General features: G+C 43.9%; 2 protein-coding genes across 16 annotated transcripts in view; one reads left to right on the top strand and one right to left on the bottom strand.

Annotated features, from left to right (window-relative positions):
• Positions 1-22,931, top strand: part of shank3a (SH3 and multiple ankyrin repeat domains 3a) — a 209,004-nt gene that overhangs the window by 98,404 nt on the left and 87,669 nt on the right. Inside the window, exon 1 of one of the 15 annotated variants that reach the window (XM_052060209.1) lies at positions 6,107-6,780. The exons of 12 other annotated variants lie outside the window; for them this stretch is intronic. In XM_052060209.1, the coding sequence (XP_051916169.1) occupies positions 6,646-6,780 (135 nt within the window). In that variant the 5' untranslated portion in view covers positions 6,107-6,645. Of the gene's footprint in view, positions 1-6,106; positions 6,781-22,782; positions 22,894-22,931 lie in introns of those variants that run through there. 2 more of the 15 variants (XM_052060212.1, XM_052060211.1) reach the window with 2 other exon arrangements.
• The window catches only part of LOC127597330 (lithostathine-1-alpha-like), a 172,012-nt gene continuing 165,703 nt past the window's right edge, over positions 16,623-22,931 (bottom strand). The window contains exon 6 of the mRNA XM_052060326.1: positions 16,623-16,678. Within this exon, the coding sequence (XP_051916286.1) occupies positions 16,638-16,678 (41 nt within the window). The 3' untranslated portion in view covers positions 16,623-16,637. The remainder of the gene's footprint in view (positions 16,679-22,931) is intronic.

Raw genomic sequence — 22,931 nt, 5'->3', positions numbered from 1 at the left:
TGAATGTTTATGAACAGACACAGCAGGCCAGACTGTTTTGGTCGAATTATTTTTATTTTACTAGCGATAAGGGAACAGGTAACTTCAGTTTTTCACCTAAATCAGTTGCTAATAGTTTTGAATTTCGCTGACTATACCTCATATGATTTGGATCCAGCACCAATAAATTATGTTTATGGCGGCATATTATACAAAAACAATATTTGAACTACTGTTCATTGTCACGTTGCGCCCGAGGCGATGAAAGATCGCCTCGTGCACAACAAAAATAACGAGGTGGATCCCAGGAAAAGCAGACACGAAAAGATCTTGTATGAAACACAAAAGGTTTTAATAACTAACAGAAAGAGCCCGACAGGGAAAACGGTAACAAAAAACGCTGGTCAAATAAGGACCAGGAAATAAGGAAAACAACCGAAAACGCTCGCGGAAAAACAAAGAGCGAGGACGTACAGAAATCAGTAAACTAGAGCAATAACAATTTAGATGCAATGCGAATAACAAGAGTAGTGGCCGTAAGGCAAAAAGGCAGCGAGTAATAACAATCGAGGAAATAGCGCGAGAGAGCAATGGCACGGTAAGGAATTCTCCGGCAGTGAGAGGACTGCCGGAGCCTCTTAATAAAAGAGGATAATCAGCCCGAAATTACGGACAGGTGTGCAGATGACGGAGGGAAAAAACCGCCACCTGCTGGCGGGCACGAGACGTGACATTCATATTCGACCACTGGAATTCCCCCATTTACTGCCAGAGACGTATATATTCGTAAAATATATTTTTCAACAGGTAGCCATGGAGGCAGGTCTCGCCCAGCTTGTCTGTCAAATTCAGGTTTGTGAGCCACTGTAATGACGAAGAATGCCTGTAGGTGGCGGTGTTGCATCACTTTGGATTCAAGATTTAACAGCTTTGATGAGAAGATAAAGATTAGGAGGTGAAACTCAGTTTGTCACAGCTAGGACAGCCATGCAGTGTGTTGCTCCGGGAAAGAGGGATGAACATTTTTTTTCTGTAAAAAGGAGTGAGTCTACCTTTCCATTGAAAGGCATTGGGACAGAACACAACATTCTGTGGGTCTTGAAAGATTAATCAAAATGCTCAATGACAGCGGGCAGTGCGGGAAACTGCTTTGCTGCAAATTTCGACAATTTGTTTTCAATTGCGGTGGGAGAAAAAAAATACAATATGGCTCTTAACATTTTGACTAAGGGCAGCACAGTGCTCGACTGGTCAGCTCATCTGCCTGGAATGTCTGGAATTTGCATATTCTCCCCGTGTCTGTGTGGGTTTTCTCTGGGTACTCCGGTTTCCTCCTACATTCTAAATTTACCCATGGCACGTGAAAGGAACACATAAAATTCGTCTCCAACATGCTTGTGACCCTTGTGGGGAGAAGTGGATTAAAAAATGGATGGATGGATGGACACTGAGTAATTAGTGACTGCACAAGTTGGGAGACATCCCCACATTGGACTTAAAATTTCACTCTCATGAATTATTAACATCTACTATACATTTTTTCTGCCTTCTGCTTCTTCTCCTATAATTGCGGCGGTAATACATTCAGCAGCACAAACATTGAAAAAGAGCAGGAAAAGTAGCACTTCTCTCCAGTTATTCTCTAATGGAAATGATCAGCGCCTCAGGCCAATTCCTTTTGTGTGGCAGCGAGTGGGATCTTTTGCTAAATGCAGTATATTGTTCAAAAGCTTTCCTTGAAAGGTGTGTTCGGTGATTGGCCTGTTTTAGAATCCATCATTGGACAGTATGTATTTTTGTAGGAACTACAGAATGAACGGGCTATGTGGAAAAGGTGCACTTTAAAAGCTGACCTTACGTGTTGGCAGCTCCGAAGTTACAATGCGTGAGGGTGTGACCATGTGAGGTTTCGGGAGAGAGCTGTGGCTTGTTGCTGCGTAGTAGCACTGTGTGGAGTTGTGAATAAACAGACCAGAAAGATACGGTGCCTCAGCGGTTCACTGGACCATCTTCCTCCTACTTCGCTCACTCCCCTCTCAGCGTGTGTGTGAGTTTGTGTGTGCGTGTGTGCACGTGTGTGCATGTGTTCGTGTGTTCGTGCGTGCTTGTGGTGGCCTACAAGCATGTTTACAGGTATCCACTTCATACATATGTAAACATTGCACATTGCTATAAAAAGCCTTGATTTGGATTTTTCTTCAAGCCAAAATATGAAAATGTGTACTTTCACTTGCATTTATTAAAATTCTAGTCAATTACATAATTGAAATAATTACATGTGTGACACTGTAAATTTCCCCAGTGTCGGACAAATAAAGGATATCTTATCTTATTGTCCGCACCAGTTACTTTGAGTGTATAATGTGATACTCTAATTGCAGCTTGTTGGTGTTCCTTTAAGCATGGAACACACATGCCAATAATCACACTGAATTTTGAGACCGATTCCCTCCTCTGGTGACTACCAGCTTGTCTAGCAATGAACTTAAACAAAAGCAAACAAGTGTAGTTACATCAGCTTGTCAAACTTTCAAGCGTCTTAGGGTCACGAGTGAAGCAATGAATGAAACAATGAGTAGTTTGAGAGTCAGAAACAAAACTGCACGCACTTACCTTTGTGACTGGCTAGTTCCCTCACTTTTTAACAAAGCAGTCTCATACCAATCTAATCTAACAGTTTTCACTTGTGATTAAAACAAAACAAAACAAACAAACAGACTTTCAGTCTTACGCTGACATATAATTTCAAGGGCCCCGTGGAATGATGAGCTCGCGGAGTAACATGACGCTTCTCAGACAGTTCAAGTGTCCAAGAGAGTTCTTTGATTTTTTTCTTAAGCTATTTGAAACACTTTTAATTAATTAATAATGCATGAAAATAACAGACAACATATGGATAGACAAATACTAGAAAAAAAATCAATTGACCATATTTAGACATACTGTACAGAATTTCAGCGATGATGTGGAATATGTTGCAAAGTCCCCACAAGATTGAGTTCACACAAAATGTAAATTTGTTATGAAAATGAAAAGTAAATGGTATTGAAGAAAAAGCTCATTGGCTGTGAAAAGATAACATATATAGCGTTTCTAGAGCAAGATCTGTCTCACCGCAAACTTTTGGTGTGTGCATTCAAGAGTTTTATTTTAATCGAGCAATGATATACAGTATCATCATCGATTGGTGGATGCCCCCAGGCCCGGTGTGAGCGTGCATCCAGTGCGGCAGAGAAAGCAATCGGCGTGTGGGTATTCACCGTCCGAGCATTTAGCCTACTTTGCCATCATGGAGTTAATTCGCCGCAGGCCAAAGTTCAAAATGAGGCCATAATTATTAGAATCCCTCCCACCCCCATAACCTCTTCACCCTTCCTGCTGTCCTGCTTAGCGAGCTCGACAATTGCATGTAATATTTGCACAGCACAAATGCACATTCTGTTTATATGCTCAGCTTGCATAAAAAGCCCTCAGCGTGGTGTAAGTGGGTGGCACATACAGTATCATGTGGAGAGCCCTTTAGTAACGCACTATTTGGCAACGTGGTCATGACACCGCCTCAGCCCGACCCAACCACGTATTGCGATCCTATTATTTCCTCCGCTTGCAATAATTAACGGAATCACAGCGTAAACAAAGACTTTCGCTGAGGCCATTTCTCGTGAGTGATCTTTGTGTCTCTGAATGGAAATTCCCGCATTGCTTGCGATATAACACAGAGAATCCTGTGCGTCGTATATACTGTATCGTGGATGCGAAATATGCAGTATGACAGTTACGGTGTGCACATAATTCACACATTAGCATGGAATCCTTCGCATAACACACAACTATTGTAAGTGTATTGGTAACACATGAGAAAACATGTGTCAGACAATATTATTGCTTATTAATGTAAACTGATCATGCCCTGAAATTCACACATTTTTCGAAGGCGCGGGCCCGAAAGCACCTATGTAACAATTTGGCATGGCTCTATATTAGATTCTAAAAATTTCATAACCATGAGCAGAAATATTGTGATATGTCGATAGTAAAATTACAGCCCTAAAGTGACCTATTCTGAAATATTTGGGTAAATAAAGCATTTTCCCCCTTTTAACATTCTTTTAACATCAAATTTTTTTTTAATAAAATACTGTATTGATTTTTTTTTGTATATTCGGAAACATGTTCAAAGATTTTCTTCTTCAGAGACCCATGAGCTACTCATTTTGTCCTTGGGGCTGATTAGTACGTGCTGGCACCAGCACATTAATCAATAGAGCATAAAGGCATCCGTTTGAGTATGCTGGAATTTGCACAGCATCTTTCGTCTTGCTCCTTGCCTCCTCGTCCGTGCGTAACTGCTCAACGCCCCCCCCCCCCCCCCCAACACCCACTCCGCCCCACTCTCTGCTCGCCGAGAAATAGAAAAAAAAAGCGACTGGCCACCCATTTATTTCAAAGAGGGGGCTTGTTTACTCAACTCTGCAAACAACCAATCATATTGTGCCCTGCTCAGATGTCTCCTCAAAAGAGAAAAGAAGACCTCATTACTGGTGACGGTATGTGAATGAATTTTAGAGTTCATACTTGGATGAAGCTATCCTCAGAAATTCACATAAATGAGTCTCATTGAAACTGTTATTTTAGATCGATGGGGACATTAAATTCCGAAGCTCATTTAACTTTGACTGGCTAATTTTAGCAGAGAATTGTGTCAATGTTTGCTGTTCATTTTGAGGAGAAGTAGATACAAATGCCCATGTAGAGTTTGAAAAATAAGAAATCAACTATTTTAGTTTCAAAGCAGAAACATTGGGCAAATTCCAAGGCTTTCAAACATTTCTACTTCAATGAGAGAATTTGTCTAATTGTGTAAAATTTGGCAGTTTATGAACAAATGAGTTGGAAAAAAAGAGTTTGTAATCCATTCATTGCCCCCAGTTGAAGTTTACTGTCAAATGAAATATCAAAGAGAATTGCCTTTGGATTTAAAGTCAAGTCAAGTCAACAGTATTTATAGAGCACTTTCAAACAGCCATCGCTGCATACAAAGTGCTGTACATGGAGTAATTTAACATGCACAATAAACAGTAAGACAAATCGGTAATAAAGGCAGTAGAAAGCACCAAACAGTAAAATCAAGAACAAATCTAAGTCATGCTGAGTCGAATGCCAAAGAATACAAGTGAGTTTTGAGGAGGGCTTTGAAGATGGGCAGCGAGGAGACTTGCTGAATGTTCAGTGGGAGGTCATTCCAGAGAGAGGGACCAGCAACAGAAAAGGCTCGATCCCCTCTGAACCTCAGTTTAGTTCTTGGTACTTCTAACAATGTCTGGTCCACAGACCTGAGGCGCCGGGCAGGTGTGTAGGGGCGGATGAGCTCAGAGAGGTAAGGTGGCGCGAGAAAGAAAGGGGAGGCCAGCCATTAATTTTTTCATTTATTTTTCGCCTGTTTTCTGGGTTTAGTCGTGTGATGCTCAGAAGATGAGTGGCGATCGGTTGTAACCAGAGCAATGAGCAACTGTCATGTCATTTTTAGTTGACAGCAAGTTGCAAAATGGGATGGATAAAAATGGGTATATTTTGCAGCTTAATTCATTCCTCACAAACGCAATATTAATCGGAATGCCGTGTTTAGTCATCTGCATAGAACATACCATTGGAAATATATGTATATTTTTGGTTGACTTGCCCTTTAAAAACACCTTTGTCTTAAAGTTCACTCGCTTAATGATAACACATCATAGGAAATTCCATAGGAACGCTAAAGCTAAAGAATAGCATTCGCCGCATTGTATAAGCAAATGGATATTTGAACACAAATGGTAGAGCAACACATGCAGACAGATAATATAAAAATATTCATAATGCAGGGCTGGGGAACTCTGGTTCCTTGAGGGCTCTAGCCTGCATATTTTAGGTGTTTCCCCTCCTCCAACACTCCTGATTCAAACGATGAGAATCATTATCAGGCTTCTGAAGAGATGCTAATGAGCATTTCATTTGCTCGTGATCTTATCATTTGAACCAAGTGTGTTGGAGGAGCCTTTGTGCCATAGAAAGCTAGATGAGCAAATCTATTTGGAATAAGTACTTTTTGAAATCATGACGTGGAATTTGGATAATTTCCCAAACTGTTGTTGGGACTCACTGACCTTGACAGACCTTCAGACGCCATCTCAAGTTTGATGATCACTTGAAGGATTTCATGATAAAAAGAGGTGGGAGGACCTATTCATGACAACTCAGAGCCTTGGGTCCATATTTGATTGATCTCGGTGGGTGAATAGTTTTAGAAAATCGAAGGAATCGGATGTTGGATGAGGGTCACCTAAGGAAATTTGTGCTGGCGGTACCAAGGTATCTCACGCATCCCCACCCTCTTGTCCCACTCACAAATTTGCCTCCCTCTCTCTCACATCTCTCCAGCATCCTGCTCACTTCCCCCTCGCCATCTCCCCGCCTGTGCAGCGCATGCGTCCATGCCGGGTTGAGTGTTTGTGTGTGTGCGTGCGTGCGTGTGTATGTTTTTGTGTGTGAGTGAGACCACATGTGAATGTTCATGTGCTACTTTGACAAGCCCAGTGAGAGAGCAGGAAGCGAGAGGGGAACATGTCCGTGGCATGATCGGAAGGACGTGGCAGACATGTGGACGGCGTTCAGGCTCGGGGAGCGCAGATGACCTACGGGGTTGCGTGTGTGACGCAGAGTGTGTCCGCGGGTGAAATGGGTTCCGCTCTGGGCCGAAGACGAGAGAACGAGAAAAAGGAAAGGAGAACCAAAGAAGCCAGGAAGGCCAAAGTCAATAGTAAGGTAGCCCAATCATCTGTTTTTTGTTGTTGTTTTTTTTAAATCTCAACTCTGCATGCTGACTTTTCATACACTTTCTTTCAAGGGCTGTTTGTAGAAACTCTCCAAGCGTCCCTTCTACCTGTCAAGCTGCTCTCTCTTGCTCGCTTCCTCCCTCCCTCGTTTTGGCTTTCCTTCTGTTGTTATGCTCTGCTGCAGGTTGGCTGTGCGAGGAGTTGGTGCAGTCTTGTCTGAAAGCCCGCCAGAATGCTAATACAACACCTCTGCCGGTTCACATCCCAAACCACCGCTGTGGATCACTATGGATTTGTCTTGTGTGTTAATCACAAGTGCGGATTGGTTCCAGTTGTTTGTGTGCAGGCATGTTGGCATAGGAGGGTCCCCTGCAGGGTCCAAACGTTGTCACAACTCTTGGCTTGAGTGTGTGAAATTCCTGACGTTGATGTCATGTTTGTGTCAGTGAGAGCACTGACTTGCTCACATCACTGCATTCACTGCCCAACTGTCTTGCAGGGACTGTAATGCTCGAGTCTGAACTCAAAAGGTTTTTTTGTTGTCTTGGATTTCATTCGGACTCCTTTGCAGTAGAATTCTGACTTGTCTTGGACTCAGCGATTGGTCTTGCAAAATATTTTTATAGACTTGACCGAGTCCAACTATGTTTTTGTTCCTATGAAGTCATCCTTCAAAAGAAACATGAAATAAAGTTTTTCAGATGATCAAAACATTGTCATCTGATTGGTTAATCTGACCACAAAGTTATTTTTCTTTCTGTCATGTTAGCCAACAGTGGGGTTATAAAATGTGGTTTTACCAACCAATGAGAGCTGGTATCTGAAAAAAAATGAAGAAATAAACATGAAGCAAGTGGCAGTTAGTGTTGAGCATAATGAAATGTCCGTGATCGTGAAAACAGTATTTTTCTGTTTTAAAGTTTATTCTTGAACTCCTCTGGACTTGGCCTTGGATTTGGACTTGGACTTTAGGAACTCGAACTTGACTTGGACTGGGACCTTTGTGAATTGAACTTGACTTTGAGTTCTGCTGTGTGGTGGCAGTGAATGCAACTCATCTTATTTGACAATAAGCTGCACTTGGGCGTATCATGAACTATTCATCAAAAAGAGGCTTTGAACTGTTTATTGCGACTCCTAGTTGTCCTAGTTGAATCCTGAAGTTCAATGTCTAACTAAACATCAAACAAAGAGATTAAGATGTATTTTAAACAACCAAATAATTCCCAAAAGTAAGAGTCAGCAAATGCTACAAACATTGCAAAACGCCATAGTTGGGCAAATGAAAAGCATTAGTGTCATGATTGTTTAACCGTTTAAGTCAGGGATTTTCTAAGCGTGGTATGAGTACCACTCATGATATGCAGATCCCGCTCGTGATGCAAACATTTGTCGCGGGGACAACAGCTTTAGCAGGGAAGCCCAGACTTCCCTCTCCCTAGCTACTTCTTCCAGTTCTCCCCGGGGAATCCAGAGACATTCACAGGCCAACTGGGTAACATAGTCCTGGGTCTTCCTCGGGGTCTCCTCCTGGTGGAACATGCCTGGAACATCTCACCAGGGAGTTCCGGGCATGGAGGCATCCGAATCAGATGCCCAAGCCACCTCATCTGGCTCCTCTCGATGTGGAGGAGAAGTGGCTCGACTCTGAGCCCCTCACGGATGACCGAGCTTCTCACATTATCTCTAAGGGAGAGCCCGGACACCCTGCGGAGAAAACTCATTTCAGCCGCTTGTAACCGGGATCTCGTTCTTTCGGTCACGACCCATAGCTCGTGACCATCGATGAGGGTTTGAACATAGAACGACCGGTAAATTGAGAGCTTCGCCCTTGGCTCAGCTCCTTCTTCACCACGACAGAACGATACAACGTCCGCATCACAGTAGACGCTGCACCGATCTGCCTGTCGATCTCCCGCTCCCTCCTGCCCCCACTCGTGAACAAGACCCCAAGATATTTGAACTCCTCCACTTGGGGCAAGATCTCCTCCCCGACGCGGAGAGGGCACTCCACCCTTTTCCGACTGAGGACCATGGTTTCAGATTTGGAGGTGCTGATCTTCATCCCAACGGCTTCACACTCGGCTGCGAAACGCTCCAGTGAGAGTTGGAGAGCCCTGTTTGAAGGAGCCAACAGCACCACATCATCTGCAAAAAGCAGGGATGCAATACTGAGGCCCCCAAAACGGACCCCCTCAACGCTTCGGCTGCGCCTAGAAATTCTGTCCATAAAGGTTATGAAGGGAATCTATAACTAAGTGCAGCCTTGGTGGAGTCCTACCCCCACTGGAAACGATTCTGACTTACTGCCGGCAATGCAAACCAAACTCTGACATCGGTGGTGACCGAACAGCCCGTATCAGGGGGTTCGGTACCCCATACCCACAAAGCACCCCCCACAGAACTCCCCGAGGGACACGGTCAAACGCCTTCTCCAAGTCCACAAAACACATGTAGACTGGTTGGGTGAATTCCCACATACCCTCGAGGACCCTGCTAAGGGTGTAGAGCTGGTCCACTGTTCCACGGCCGCGACGAAAACCACACTGCTCCTCCTCAATCTGAGGCTCGACTTCCTGACGGACCCTCCTCTCCAGCACCCTGACTAGACCTTACCAGGGAGGCTGAGGAGTGTGATCCCTCTGTAGTTGGAACACACCTTCCGGTCCCCCTTTTTAAAAAGAGGGACTACCAACCCGGTCTGCCAATCCAGAGGCACTCTCCCTGTTGACCACGCGATGTTGCAGAGGCGTGACAACCAGGAGAGCCCGAAAACATCCAGAGCCTTGAGGAACTCCGGCGGATCTCATCCACCCCTGGGGCACTGCCACCGAGGAGCTCTTTAACCACATCAGTGACTACAACCACAGAGATAGGAGAGCCCACCTCAGAGTCCCCAGGCTCTGCTTCCTCCAAGGAAGGCGTGTTGGTGGAGTTGAGGAGGTCTTCGAAGAACTCTGCCCACCGGTTCACAACGTCCCGAGTCGAAGTCAGCAGCGCCCCATCCCCACTGTACACAGTGTTAGTGGTGCACTGCTTCCCCCTCCTGAGACGTCGGATGGTGGACCAGAATTTCCTCGAAGCCGTCCGGAAGTCGGCTTCCATGGCCTCACCGAACTCTTCCCACGCTTGGGTTTTTGCCTCGGCGACCATCGAAGCTGCGTTCCGCTTGGCCAGTCGATACCCGTCAGCTGCCTCTGGGGTCCCACAGGCCATAAAGGCTCGATAGGACTCCTTCAGCTTGACGGCATCCCTTACTGCTGGTGCCCACCAGCGAGTACGGGGGTTGCCGCCACGACAGGCACCAACCACCTTACGGCCACAACTCAGATTGGCCGCCTCAACAATAGAGGCACGGAACATGGTCCACTCGGGCTCAATGTCCCCCGCCTCCCCCGGAACATGGGAAAAGCTCTGTCGGAGGTGGAAGTTGAAACTCCTTCTGACAGGGGATTCCGCCAGACGCTCCCAACAAACCCTCACAATACGTTTGGGTCTGCCAGGACGGACCGTCATCTTCCCCCACCATCGGAGCCTAGTCACCAGCAGGTGGTGATCAGTTGACACCTCCGCCCCTCTCTTCACCGAGTGTCCAGAACATGCGGTCGCAAATCCGATGATACAACTACAAAGTCGATCATCGAACTGCGGCCTAGGGTGTCCTGGTGCCAAGTGCACATATGGACACCCTTATGTTTGAACAAGGTGTTCATTATGGACAATCCGTGGCGAGCACAGAAGTCCAATAACAAAACACCACTCGAGTTCTGATCGGGGGGGCCGTTCCTCCCAATCACGCCCCTCCAGGTCTCAAGGTATTTGCCCACGTGAGCATTGAAGTCCCCCAGCAGAACAAGGGAGTCCCCAGCATTAGTACTCTCCAGCACACCCTCCAAGCACTCCAAAAAGGGTGGGTATGCTGAGCTGCTGTTTGGTGCATATGCACAAACAACAGTCAGGACCCGTACACCCACCCGAAGGTGGAGTGAGGCAACCCTCTCATCTACCGGTGTGAACCCCAATGTACAGGCACTGAGCCGGGGGGCAATGAGAATGCCCACACCTGCTCTGCGCCTCTCACCGTGAGCAACTCCAGAGTGGAAGAGAGTCCAACCCCTCTCGAGAGAACTGGTACCAGAACCCAGGCTGTGTGTGGAGGCAAGTCCGACTATATCCAGTCGGAAATTCTCTGCCTCACACAACAGCTCGGGCTCCTTCCCTGCCAGAGAGGTGACATTCCATGTCCCAAGAGCTAGCTTCTGCAGCCGAGGATTGGACCGCCAGGGTCCCCGCCTTTGGCTTCCGCCCAGCTCACATTGCACCCGACCCCTTTGACCCCTCTCATGGGTGGTGAGCCCATGGGAAGGGGGACCCACGTTGCCTATGCACGGCTGGGCCCCATGGGTGTAGGCCCGGCCACCAGGCGCTTGCCAACGAGCCCCACCTCCAGGCCTGGCTCCAGAGGGGGGGCCCGGTGACCCGCGTCCGGGCAAGGGAAACCTTGGTCCATATATTTTTCTCATCATAAGGGGTCTTTGAGCCGTGCTTTGTTTGGCCCCTCACCTAGAACCTGTTTGCCATGGGTGACCCTGCCAGGGGCATAAAGCCCCAGACAACTTAGCTCCTAGGATCATTGGGACACACACACCCCTCCACCACGGTAAGGTGACGACTCACGGAGGGGCAGTAATATTAAATATTCTCTTTAGGTATAAAACCTCTCCATAATTTTTAATGGAAACATTAGACCTGTAGTGGTAGTTGGAGCACAATGATTTTTTTGCAGCTGGTACTTGTCTTCAAAAGTTGGAGAACTGCTGCTTTAAGTCACATATTGAACACAAAAGGTGGAGCAACATATGTCAACAGTTCTCATCTTAGGGGTCCTCAACACAAAAGCCCCCAAATCACTCAGGAGTGCCCCAGGAACATTACAAAAATCGACCTGTGACACCAGTTCCACCGATTGTAAATTTGGTGGACATGTCTGTTATAACAGGCCTGTGAAAAAGCCGTAAGGAAATATGCCAGAAATGGAAAAGAGGAAATTGGCCAATTTGATTTGAAGCAGATATTTTGAGGGCATATTTTGATAAACTTCTACTTGGGAATTCATCCAACTAAGTCAAAATCAGGAGTGTCCAAGATGTGACCCCCTCAACGAAATACAAATAAAACAGTTCAGACACATTGTTATAAAATATCCAGCTCTACCTCGAGTGCCATAAAATTCTGACAAAAAAAGAACAATAACAAACGTATGTTGTACTTCACGTAATTAATCTGCCATTTAAGTGCATTTTCTTTTGTTTTTTTTAAGGATTTTTACCAGGTCTACCCAGAGCCAGCCCAAGACAGACAAAATACTTTCACGGGCCACATTTGAACAATGGGCCCGAGCTTGGCCACCCGAGCAAGAAATACAAGAAAACATCAAGCCATTCAATACAATAAATCAATATTTTACAGGTTCAATTTAAGAACACAAGATTTGCCTTGTGTTGTTTGCAATATTTACCTATTGTGTGTGTGTGTGAGTGAGTGAGTGAGTGAGAGTATAAAGAGGAAATTGATAGTTTGCTCACTAAGTGGTGGAATCAGGCCATATGGAAAATAAGACCTCGGATGCTTAATGACACCCCAGTCACATCTACAAAGTAAAGTAAATCCGTTGTTTGTCTCTTTTTTATTCTTAAGTGTAATATCAGTGCAGTTGGAAATAGCAGCCTTACAGTCCATTTGAAACCAAACTAGTGAAACACTATGAATGATTGCCATTGCAGCAAATTTGTCACAGGAGATATGTTGCAGACCCACCTGCATTAGTTAAAAATCAGCAATATCGGGAGAAAAAAAAGTGAAATAAAAGAGTTTTAAAACAGTTCTACACTTCCAACATATTTTCAACATAAATATACTTTTTATTATGTTGGATTATCACATTTATAACCCGAGGCATTTGCCTTTTAAAATCATCATGGAATGGGTATTATCATTGAAATGTCGTTAGTCCATTTCAGCCTCCCACAAAGAAAAAGAAACAAAAATGTTCTAACATCGTTTTTCATGAGAAAAACAGCAGTTTATACTGGAAATCGATAATATTATACAATAACACTGCACTTTATATTTGAAGAAAAAAAAACAGAATAACATTATAAAATATTAAGAATGAAATTGTTTTTGCCACAGATTTTCTGCTTCATTTTAATAGACCTTGTGTTGCTCCTTCTGTTTGGTGCACAGCAGCCAATCGGAAACGGTATCATACAGACGTACACATGCACATGGAGACAGTCACAAGTTACTCCTCAATAAGCCATAATAATATTATTTGTTCTTCTTGACCCCAACATATACATGCAGTTTGGCAACCTATTCCTGGATTTTTTTTAATCCTAACCCAAATCCTCACCCAAACCTAACCCCCATAACACTAACTCCTAACACCCAATCCCCAATCCCCCCCAACCCCATATCCACTAACCTTAACCCCCCTTAACCCTAACCTCAACCCAAAACCCTCACCCTTACCCCGACCCATAACCATAACCCTAACCCTAATCACCAAATCTCCGAACCCTAACCCCTGTAACCCTAACCCGCTAACCCTAATCCCATAACCCTAACCCTTTTTTATATATATTTAACAATTAAAATGTTATAATATTCATGTAATGTATAATGTGTAAATTAGCATGAAACATGGGTCACCGAGTCATAAATATACGGTAATCCCATGAATAAACAAACAAAAAAACATTGGAACCTTGTGTGACTTCTCGTATTCTTCAACTTTCAGTTTAGTCTGCGTTTCAAAACCTTGATACCGAGTTGGTACCGTTACATACCAAGGAACTCTGTACTGTATATTCAGCCATGCGTGCATCAATCCACTGATCCATCATCCCTCATCCAGGCCGCTAAAGGACTTGATGTTTGGCCTTGAAAGTCTTTCGCCTTGTTGCCTAACTTGGTCTCACATAATTCACGTCATAAAGCTCTGGGCACATCAACTCACTCGCATGAGACTTGATCATTCTGGGTCAGGAAGTTTGAATAGACGGCCATGGAACGAGATGCCATCGGCGAACACAAAGCACAATAGAGTTCTAATCAGTCTGAATAAATGGACGACACACATCGCTCCTCTTTCAGCCGGCAGTTTTTGTTGTATGTCCTCTTGTGTTCTACATGTGTCGCCTGCAGCCCCCTTTGTAGTCCAGGTCCAAATATAGTGAATCATAGATTTTCCAGCCTTTGTGTTGTCTCTGCTGCACTGCACCCAATGTTGTTCTCGTTCTTCTTCTTTGCTGGTGCAGCAGAAATGGACTGTGTTCACCCTATGAAAGTATTGCCCGATTAATCACTCAACCTCTCGTCCTAGTTAAAAATCTGCCATTAACATAGTGGGATTCATTTATTTTGGATTTGGGCAATTTTTGTTCAGCAGGACAACATGGTTTGGTTTCACCCAAAATATCAGTTTCTGGCCAAAAAGCACATAAACTAGGTTTTTGTGCACAAATATGTCAAAAGTAATTCATTTTCATATATATGTCACCATGCCAGCAAGAACAACCCCACTCCTCTGAGACTTACAAAGAGGGTGCTGTCATGATTCGGTTTAGGGACCAACAGGTGGCACTGCAGGGCTCCCCCGGCAGCTTCACACCTGTTGGTCATTTGGTAATTAGTTGTATAAAAGGACTCCTGCCCGAACACTTGTGTCGGCTCGTTGTTGCTTCTCGCTACTGTCATGTGTGTTGCTGTTTGCTCTTGTTTTCTGTCATGTTTACTTCATTGTTATGTTTTAGATTTAGTCATGGTTTTTGTTTGATACTTTGGACTTTGTGTGTTTTGGATTTAGTTTTCTTTGTTTTAAATACAATTATTCAAATACACCTCGCTCCTCCCTCCTGCCTGCTTTTTGGGGTCTACCACCACCCGGCTATGTGACAGGTGCTGCCTCAAGAGGTAGCATCCCCAGCTTTTAGCACTGCAGTCAGCACTCTTGACTTTAAAGTCAGCCTGTGATGTTGTGGTGACGTCAATTCAAAACCTGAGGGTCACCAACATTACATACCTGTATGCAACTAAGAAATGCGCCCTGAGCAACACTCATCAACCAGGTTTCAAGTTGAATGCCTGTGGATTTTTTACATGCTATTTGCCATTCATTCTATGTATTAAACCATCTCACACCCTTTTTCTTCTAAGTATCACTTCTATTGACACATAATATAATCTGGTGGAGTCAAAGGTGCACAGACTTGTCCAACTTCCAACGTGATGGCATTTCTATCTGTGACAATTAATATGGCAAGCCGGAATTTGTCCCCTAATCTCTATCATTAACTCAAAAACTGTGCTGAATGCAACTCCAAAGCAGTGTAAACTCTCCATCTACTGGGATTTTTTTTTGTCATGACAGTCATTTGAAAAAACAAATCACTTCATTCGAGCATTAAGGGTGTCTGAAGCTCACTCAAAAACTAAATAATCATATATTGTACAGGATTTAAAAAAAAGAAAGTCCTTAACATAGCTGAACTAACGTTAGCTTACCTTTAACATACTTAAGTCAATAGTGTTGTAAAACAAACTCTAATTATTCATGCGATATGTTGTATACATCCCATCTGTGTGTGTGTGTGTGCGCGTGCGTGTGTATTTGTGAAAGCACCTGACCGATCCTGATTCAGCGTTCCCCTTTCTGGTGATTGTGATGACAACATACATTCTCCTCATCTCTGCTGCCTGCATTGTAGTGCAATCAAACAACCGTTGTCATATTTAAGGGTAGGACAGTTGTTCTATTTTATTATTATTATTCTTAGTAGTAGTAGTAGTAGTAGGCTGAACTGTTGGTGTGGGAAAAACAGCACATATTTCATATTGTGACCTTTACACTTATAATAACAGTATTGAAACATACTATTGAAAAAGATACATTGATTATAAATCAATATATAAATGTTATGATTGGAAAGTGAAATCTTCTCTTACTAAGTTGATTAAAATAGCCTTATGCTATTACTGACCACAACGTGTGACAAAATATGTGACGAAAAATGAGTGATGAATCATCATTCAACCGAAAGTTACACACTTTACATTCAACTCATTCAAATTTAAATGTGTTGATGTCTCTTTGGCCAAATGAGCCTGCATCCGAACTGGCCCAATAGGACGGACATAACAAAGCTGTCTGACCATTGTGGCCACTCGGGGTGGTGGAATTAGTTGAGAGAGTGGAGCATAATGTGCATTTATGGAGGGGGAGTAAGGGGACTCACATACAATACAATAAACTGTGTGTGTGTGTCTGTGTGTGTGTGCATGCGTGCGTGCGTGCGTGTGTGGCGCTGAGTGGAAAAGAGGCTCTGTGCTTTGTTGTGGCCTTTAATCAAGCCAACACTGCCAGCTAACACTGGACTGTATTCTGGCTTGCCAGGAATAGCGGCAAAAATAATTTGCCCATCTATACTGTCCATAAACATAATACATCACATATTGCTCCAGCACCTTTTTTGAAAAGGATTACTCAGGAGGCATTGTGATGCTGCGTTTGGAGAGAGCTGCAAGGAGCAAAGCCACTGAGGTTGGACGGCAAGTTTACTTATGTAATTTCGCACTGTGCCGCAAACCTTATTGTGCTGCTTTTTTTTCCCTGTGCTTTGGCTGCCCTGTGCTTTCTTTTATTTTAATGGCTGAATAATAGGCGTGAGCAAGCAACTGGTTTCACGGTGCACCACTGTTTTAAAAAGTCATCATTTGAAAACCACTCAAACTTTCCAGCAGCTGGGGTTGGGTTTTTTTTGTTAGTTTGTTTTTCTTTGTTTGTTAGTCGTTAGTGCGGGCAAAGTGACAGTTCCACTCTCCGTCTCGTTGATGGTGTGAACAGTCAGTGAGCCAGACGTCTCCTCTTTTAGAAAGAAAGTGTGCCTTTAAGGTGCGTGGCTTACCGAGTGACAAATGGAGCAAGAATGTGTCTGATTGATCGGAATCACCAACTACGGCTCTACTTGCCACATGTGAGGGTTTCAAAAGGCCTTAGTCACTCCATTATTTCTTCACTTCGCTCTAGCGGGAGGGAATCTGATGTTGGCTCACAAGAAAATAAATAAAATAAAAGAGAGAGAGACAATGTTTGTGTGGTCACGCATGTACCGGTAAATCAGACCACACACTAAAGTGTTTCATTTATATTTTTGTTTGTAATATTGAGTTCAAATCCTTACCAGACACGTGTCATTGTGGTGAAATGTAACATTCATGGTTAATGACGCTCTCGATGCTGTTGCTATAGTAACAACACTTTTTTTTAACATTGGGGAATGTTTTCTTTCTGCACTCATGAATGATACATCCAGTGTGTCCATCTTATTGCAATGAATTATGAATCAGTTTGTGTGTATGTGTGTGTGTGTGTGTGTGTGCGTGTGTGTGTGTGTGTGTGTGTGTGTATGTGTGAATGAGGACCACAAATGTCATACTGTAGCTTCCAGTGCTTTTTATATAAAGCGTCACTTAAGGGTTTTAGGGTTTAGATTATGCCCCCCCCCCCCAAAAAAAAAGAAATTTAAAAAACGATTTGTTTGGCACTATAATGTGAAAAAGGTTAAAGATTTTCCCTCACAAAGTACATCCTATTCATCGGAATGAAGTCCGTAAGCTGTCATTGAGTGTATTGGTCTTTTCTGCTGTAGGAAGCATTACAATATAATCCTGTTAGATATGGATAGCGGAGATTATAAAAATTCACAATCTGAGGGCAGCAACATACAACAGAGAGCGAGAAAGAGGGAGCGAATGTGCAAGCATTACGATCCAGCTACAGTTCGATATACATGTGTGTGTAATGAAAGTTGTAATCACACCATGCGGTTCCATCCTTTCTGTGTGAATGTTGCATGTTCTCCTCATGCTTGTGTGGGTTTTCCTGTTGTTGTCTGAGAGTGCCCACATGTCATGCAGAGAAATACAGAATAGTCAGGAGGTTGGATTTGACTCTGGTGTACCCGCTTTAGAGCTCCTCGTTGTAAACTCCGACCGAGTGCATGCAGATTACCAAAAGATGGAATAGCGAGGGAGAAAAATAACATCTCTAAGTGCCATCAGGACTTCCAGTCTGGCCGTGAGTGGGGGGCCTACAACAGTTTAATTGTGGGTGTTCTCAATTTGTGTTTGTGTTTCTTCACTCTCGCTTTATTTTCTTAAACAGCATAAATGCTGTGAAACAGGGCACAACTTTGCGCCACATCATAGTTAGACCAGTGTTGGTTATTTCGGAGACAAATGTAGGGTGGTGGATCTGACAGTTGTTTGGGTGCACCACTGTGGGAATGTTGCCTCCTCCCAAGAGAGTCTCTGTACTATGACAGACATTTGGTTTGGATTGTTTGTTTTCCTTATGTCCGTCGGTGGTGCACTGTATGGGGCACCTGGAGTCCAGCACACACTGTCAGATCAGTAAACAATCATTTTGATTTCCCTCACTGCGTGGGGCCCCTCAGAGAACTTTGAGGCATATTTTTCCCCCAAACTTTGGTCAGATGGTTGTTGCGTAATCTTAGCCTCAATCCGTCTTGCTGGCTTGACAGCAGGGCTTTGTGTATTTGTGGGCTCACACTCAAAGCCGGAGCTCTTCTTGCCCAAATGTTTAGTCTGTCTGGTTGCGTTTTGAAGCAGCACGTCCGTCCTCCTGCGCTCACATTTTGGCCGCAAATCTCGCAATAGCGCACGTACAGACATTTTCAGAATGTTTCTAAGTAGGCCCCAGGCTGCTTCCGGAAACTGAAACTGAAAATGATGTCACAAACTTGTTGGCTTTGGGGCTGTGATGCCAGATATACCCCAAAGCGGGGCAGTCGGAGTTTTTACCATCTGGATCTCCAGTCTTTGTGACATCATGGTGAAAAGGTCCACACGAGCATCCGCGCAACTCATTTGCGCGCCAGCCGCCAGGCACCATAGGCGAAGCGGCCGTCCTGTAATGAGTGTCAATATAGGCCAGTGCGAGTGTTTGACACACTTTGTGTATGTACGTTACACATATGCGCCACATGAATGCACAAGCCCGTATTCGACTGCCCACTGAGTAGGAAAAAAAACAAAACAAAACCGTAAAAAAGCTGTGAGGGGAGCAGATGAGGCATGTTGGTTGTTGCTTCCCAATATCCAGCATGATAAAATGCTGAATGTTTTCAATTTTAGTGTGCTCTTAAAGACTGGCTATTTTTTTCGTCATTTAAATTTCCAGAATGCAAAGTGCCATCGATGGTTCAGTCAAAGTATCAGTAACAACATTGTTATAACCTTTTAAGCAGCGGATATTTGCGCACACTTCAGAACCCTGGAGCAACCCATGTAGACATTTAACGAAACAATTTCGCAGAGATATATTCTATATCTTTTGCAAAGAATGACTAATATAAATGCAGCCTACTGAGGACAAAGTTTCTAAAAATCTTTAGAAGGTCTTGAAATGCATTGAATCAATGAATTTAAAACTTAGGTCTTGATTGGCATTAAAATGGCCTCATTCAGTGTGTCAAAGGATAAATTGTTCCCACATGATACGTAGTAGTTCATGTCTCACTCAAACTAAATCAAAATTCCATTTAAAAAAAATGTTGACCAACATTTTTCTATTGAAAAACACATTACAAAAATTCACGCTGTTCTCACATTGGCATTCATCCAATTTTGATCCACATCAGAATATAATCCATAAGTCTTTTTTTTTGCATATCCCAACTATCCCAATGTGTGTGTGTGTGTGTGTGTGTGTGTGTATACAGTGTATATATGTATATATACAGTATATATACCTGTATATATACATTGTTGATCAACCCCAAATAAAACAAACAGTTTAATGGGTCACTTAAAACATACGGTTGAAATACAGCGTTTACATTTTTCAAGTCAATGTATGTCGGCGATTGGCTAGCAACATGTTCAGGGGTGTACCGCGCCTACTGCGCAAAGATAGCTGGAATAGGCTCCAGCACGCCCGCGATGCCCTTGAGGACAAAGCGGTTAAGAATGTGAAATGAAATCACTATATGTATTAATATTGCTGAATTGTGTTCAGGATACATCCCCCATTAAAAAAATGTGGAAGAGTGCAGACTTCATGGTTTGCTGTTTATCTTCAGAAGATATTTTTCGCAAGATATGTGGGCCCATTCGCAGCCATCTGTGCAACATTGTTTCGCAGCGACCAAAATAAACTATCAAAGCCAGCCTTGCTCAAAAAGTGAAGAGTAGTTTGGGGAAGTGGTAGTCTACATTTTAAAGGGTGAATGTCATGTAAAATGGACTTTAATAGTGTGTATACAAATAGATGGGTACCTGCCAACTCAGCCAAGGAAATGAGCTGCCACTTTTCCCTGTGAGCAAACCTTCCCGTCGTGACAAAATAAGAATATATCTGCCCACAACCTGGACCAAGGCTGGGTGAAGATTCACAATTTTCAAGTGATAGCAGAGACACCATCATGTCAAAGCCAAAGATGAAGCAGCTCTGTAGTGTTGCATTATGAAGAATGTGCACGACCGTGCCTCAGAGAGATTATACTTCGCAAGGCTGCCACCAATTTGTTCAGCAGAGGTGCAAGAAAATGTAATCGCAAACGACTTTATTCCAAGTTTACGGAGGCCATTGTATTCGTTACCCATTCTGTCGTCATGATGTTGAGGAACGTTTACGAAATTTGTCTCCTTCGAGTGTGTCTCCTGCGTGTGAAATTTGTCTCCTGCGTAACAGAAAGATGGTGGCGAAACATAGCCGCCTCCTATCAGGGAGGCACGTCCTATGTAATTTAATTAGCGATTACTTTACCTACAATTATGAAATTACATTGATGTGATAATGTGTATTTTTACTTATTATTGATATTCATTCATTCATTCATTCATCTTCCGTACCGCTTGATCCTCACTAGGGTCGCGGGGGGTGCTGGAGCCCATCCCAGCCGTCTCCGGGCAGTAGGCGGGGTACACCCTGAATCGGTTGCCAGCCAATCGCAGGGCACACATAGACGAACAACCATCCACGCTCACACTCACACCTAGGGACAATTTAGAGTGTTCAATCAGCCTGCCACGCATATTTTTGGAATGTGGGAGGAAACCGGAGCACCCGGAGAAAACCCACGCAGGCCCAGGGAGAACATGCAAACTCCACACAGGGAGGCCGGAGCTGGTATCGAACCCGGTACCTCTGCACTGTGAAGCCGACGTGCTAACCACTGGACTACCGGGCCGCCCTTATTATTGATATTATTGGTAGTTTTTTTTTAAATAATGAACATTAGAAAATCAATACATTTCTACACACTATCCCTTGACGTACCGTTTTCTCAACTGTCTCACACACACACACACACACACACACACACACACACACACACACACACACACACACACACACGCATAGATCCATTTTCATGCATGACAGCGGTTGCCTCTCTTGAGGCGAATTTACAGGTTCCGCTGCAATTGTGTAGGTACACAGCGCATGTGACTATAGCAAGTTATTTCCACACCAAAGGCACACTGAAGTGAGTCAACAGCAAAATGGCCAAAGGCTGCGAATAAAACATTGATTTGTTCTCCAGTGCAACAAGGCCATCTACACTATTGCATGTTCAATGATGAAAGCAGCGACCTTTATTTATTTAAAAAGTTTTTGAAATTGATTATTATTATTTTTTTTTTTAATATATGGCTGGTGCTCTGGCACACGTCCATTTCCTGCTCGTGTTCTATGAGCTCAATTGACTCCCAGGCCGCCGTCCCCTTACGGCGTGATTGATGCAACGCTCTGCTGTTACTGCTTTCAACTTCCTGTGTTAGGCATTGATTTCCCACTAGTGAGACCAGTCCCCTTTACAATTGCGCACGCATGTGTGTGTCTGTGTGTTTCTTGTCAGACCTTCATTAAAATCGAGATTACATTTTCCTCAGAAAAAAGGAATTGGTATTAATCATCTTCATCCACCTTAACAGTGTCTGAAATATAATGGCACAGATGCTCACTCCCTTAAATATGGGGAACATGTAAATATGATCGATACATTTACACCTTTCACTAAACATAATAGACAAGTGCAAAGAATGCCTTTCAGATATTATTCATGTAGAGTTTAAATTGTAGCGGGTTATATCCAACATAGTTATCGGCTACGAAGCCCGTTCTTAAGATTTTGATGAAACCAAGTCAATTTTTAATTTTGTTTATTTTTAAAATTTTGTATTTGTTTTTGTTGATATTTTGTTTTTAGTTTATTATTTTCTCAATTTTCAGTTCCTTTCCTACTGTTTTTAATCTGAATTTAATGCTTGCGTTGCGTGCTGGAGCCTATCACAGCAGTCTTCGGCCGGAGGCAGGGGACACCCTGAACCGATTGCCAGCCAATCGCAAGGCACACAGAGGCGAACAACCATCCACGCTCACACTCACATCAAGTGACAATTTCGAATGTTCCATGAGCCTGCCACGCATGTTTTTTGGAATGTGGGAGGAAACCGGAGTACCCGGAGAAAACCCACGCAGGCACGGGGAGAACATGCAAATTCCACACAGGAAGGCCGGAACTGGAATCGAACCCGGTACCTCTTCACTGTGAGGTTGACGCATTAACCAGTCAACCACAGGGCCACCTACGCGCTGTCCACATCCCAAAATGTCATATGTCAAAACTGTTGTAAACCTGTGGACCCAGCTTCACTATGTTGACAAAGATCGCCACAATTGCACTTTCCCCACTCGCGAGCGGTCTTTGTATCCCATCGCCATAACAACTGCACCTGCCAACATCTGAAGATAGCAGGAGGGGGAGGAAGAAGGGGAAAGAAAGAAAAACGGCTCCAGCGTATTTCCCTCACTCGCCTGGAGATAGTGAGTGTAGCCGTCGTTGACGGCTTGTGGCGACGTGTCATCGAGGGGGGCCGGGGCACGTGTTATGTTGGGGATGCGGGGAGGATGTACCGGTGTATAGAGGCAGGCAGGGCTGCGTGAAGACAAACGCAGCTTGTGTGAAGTGGAATTAAAGAGAGGAAGTGCGCGAAAAAGACAATGCTACACAAGGTGAGTGCCTTATCGATTCTCACTCATTGAAAGTGTTA

This window comes from Hippocampus zosterae, chromosome 3 (genome assembly GCF_025434085.1).
Source record: "Hippocampus zosterae strain Florida chromosome 3, ASM2543408v3, whole genome shotgun sequence".
In the NCBI taxonomy this organism is placed as follows: domain Eukaryota; kingdom Metazoa; phylum Chordata; class Actinopteri; order Syngnathiformes; family Syngnathidae; genus Hippocampus; species Hippocampus zosterae.
This window is presented reverse-complemented; position numbering and strand designations above follow the sequence as displayed.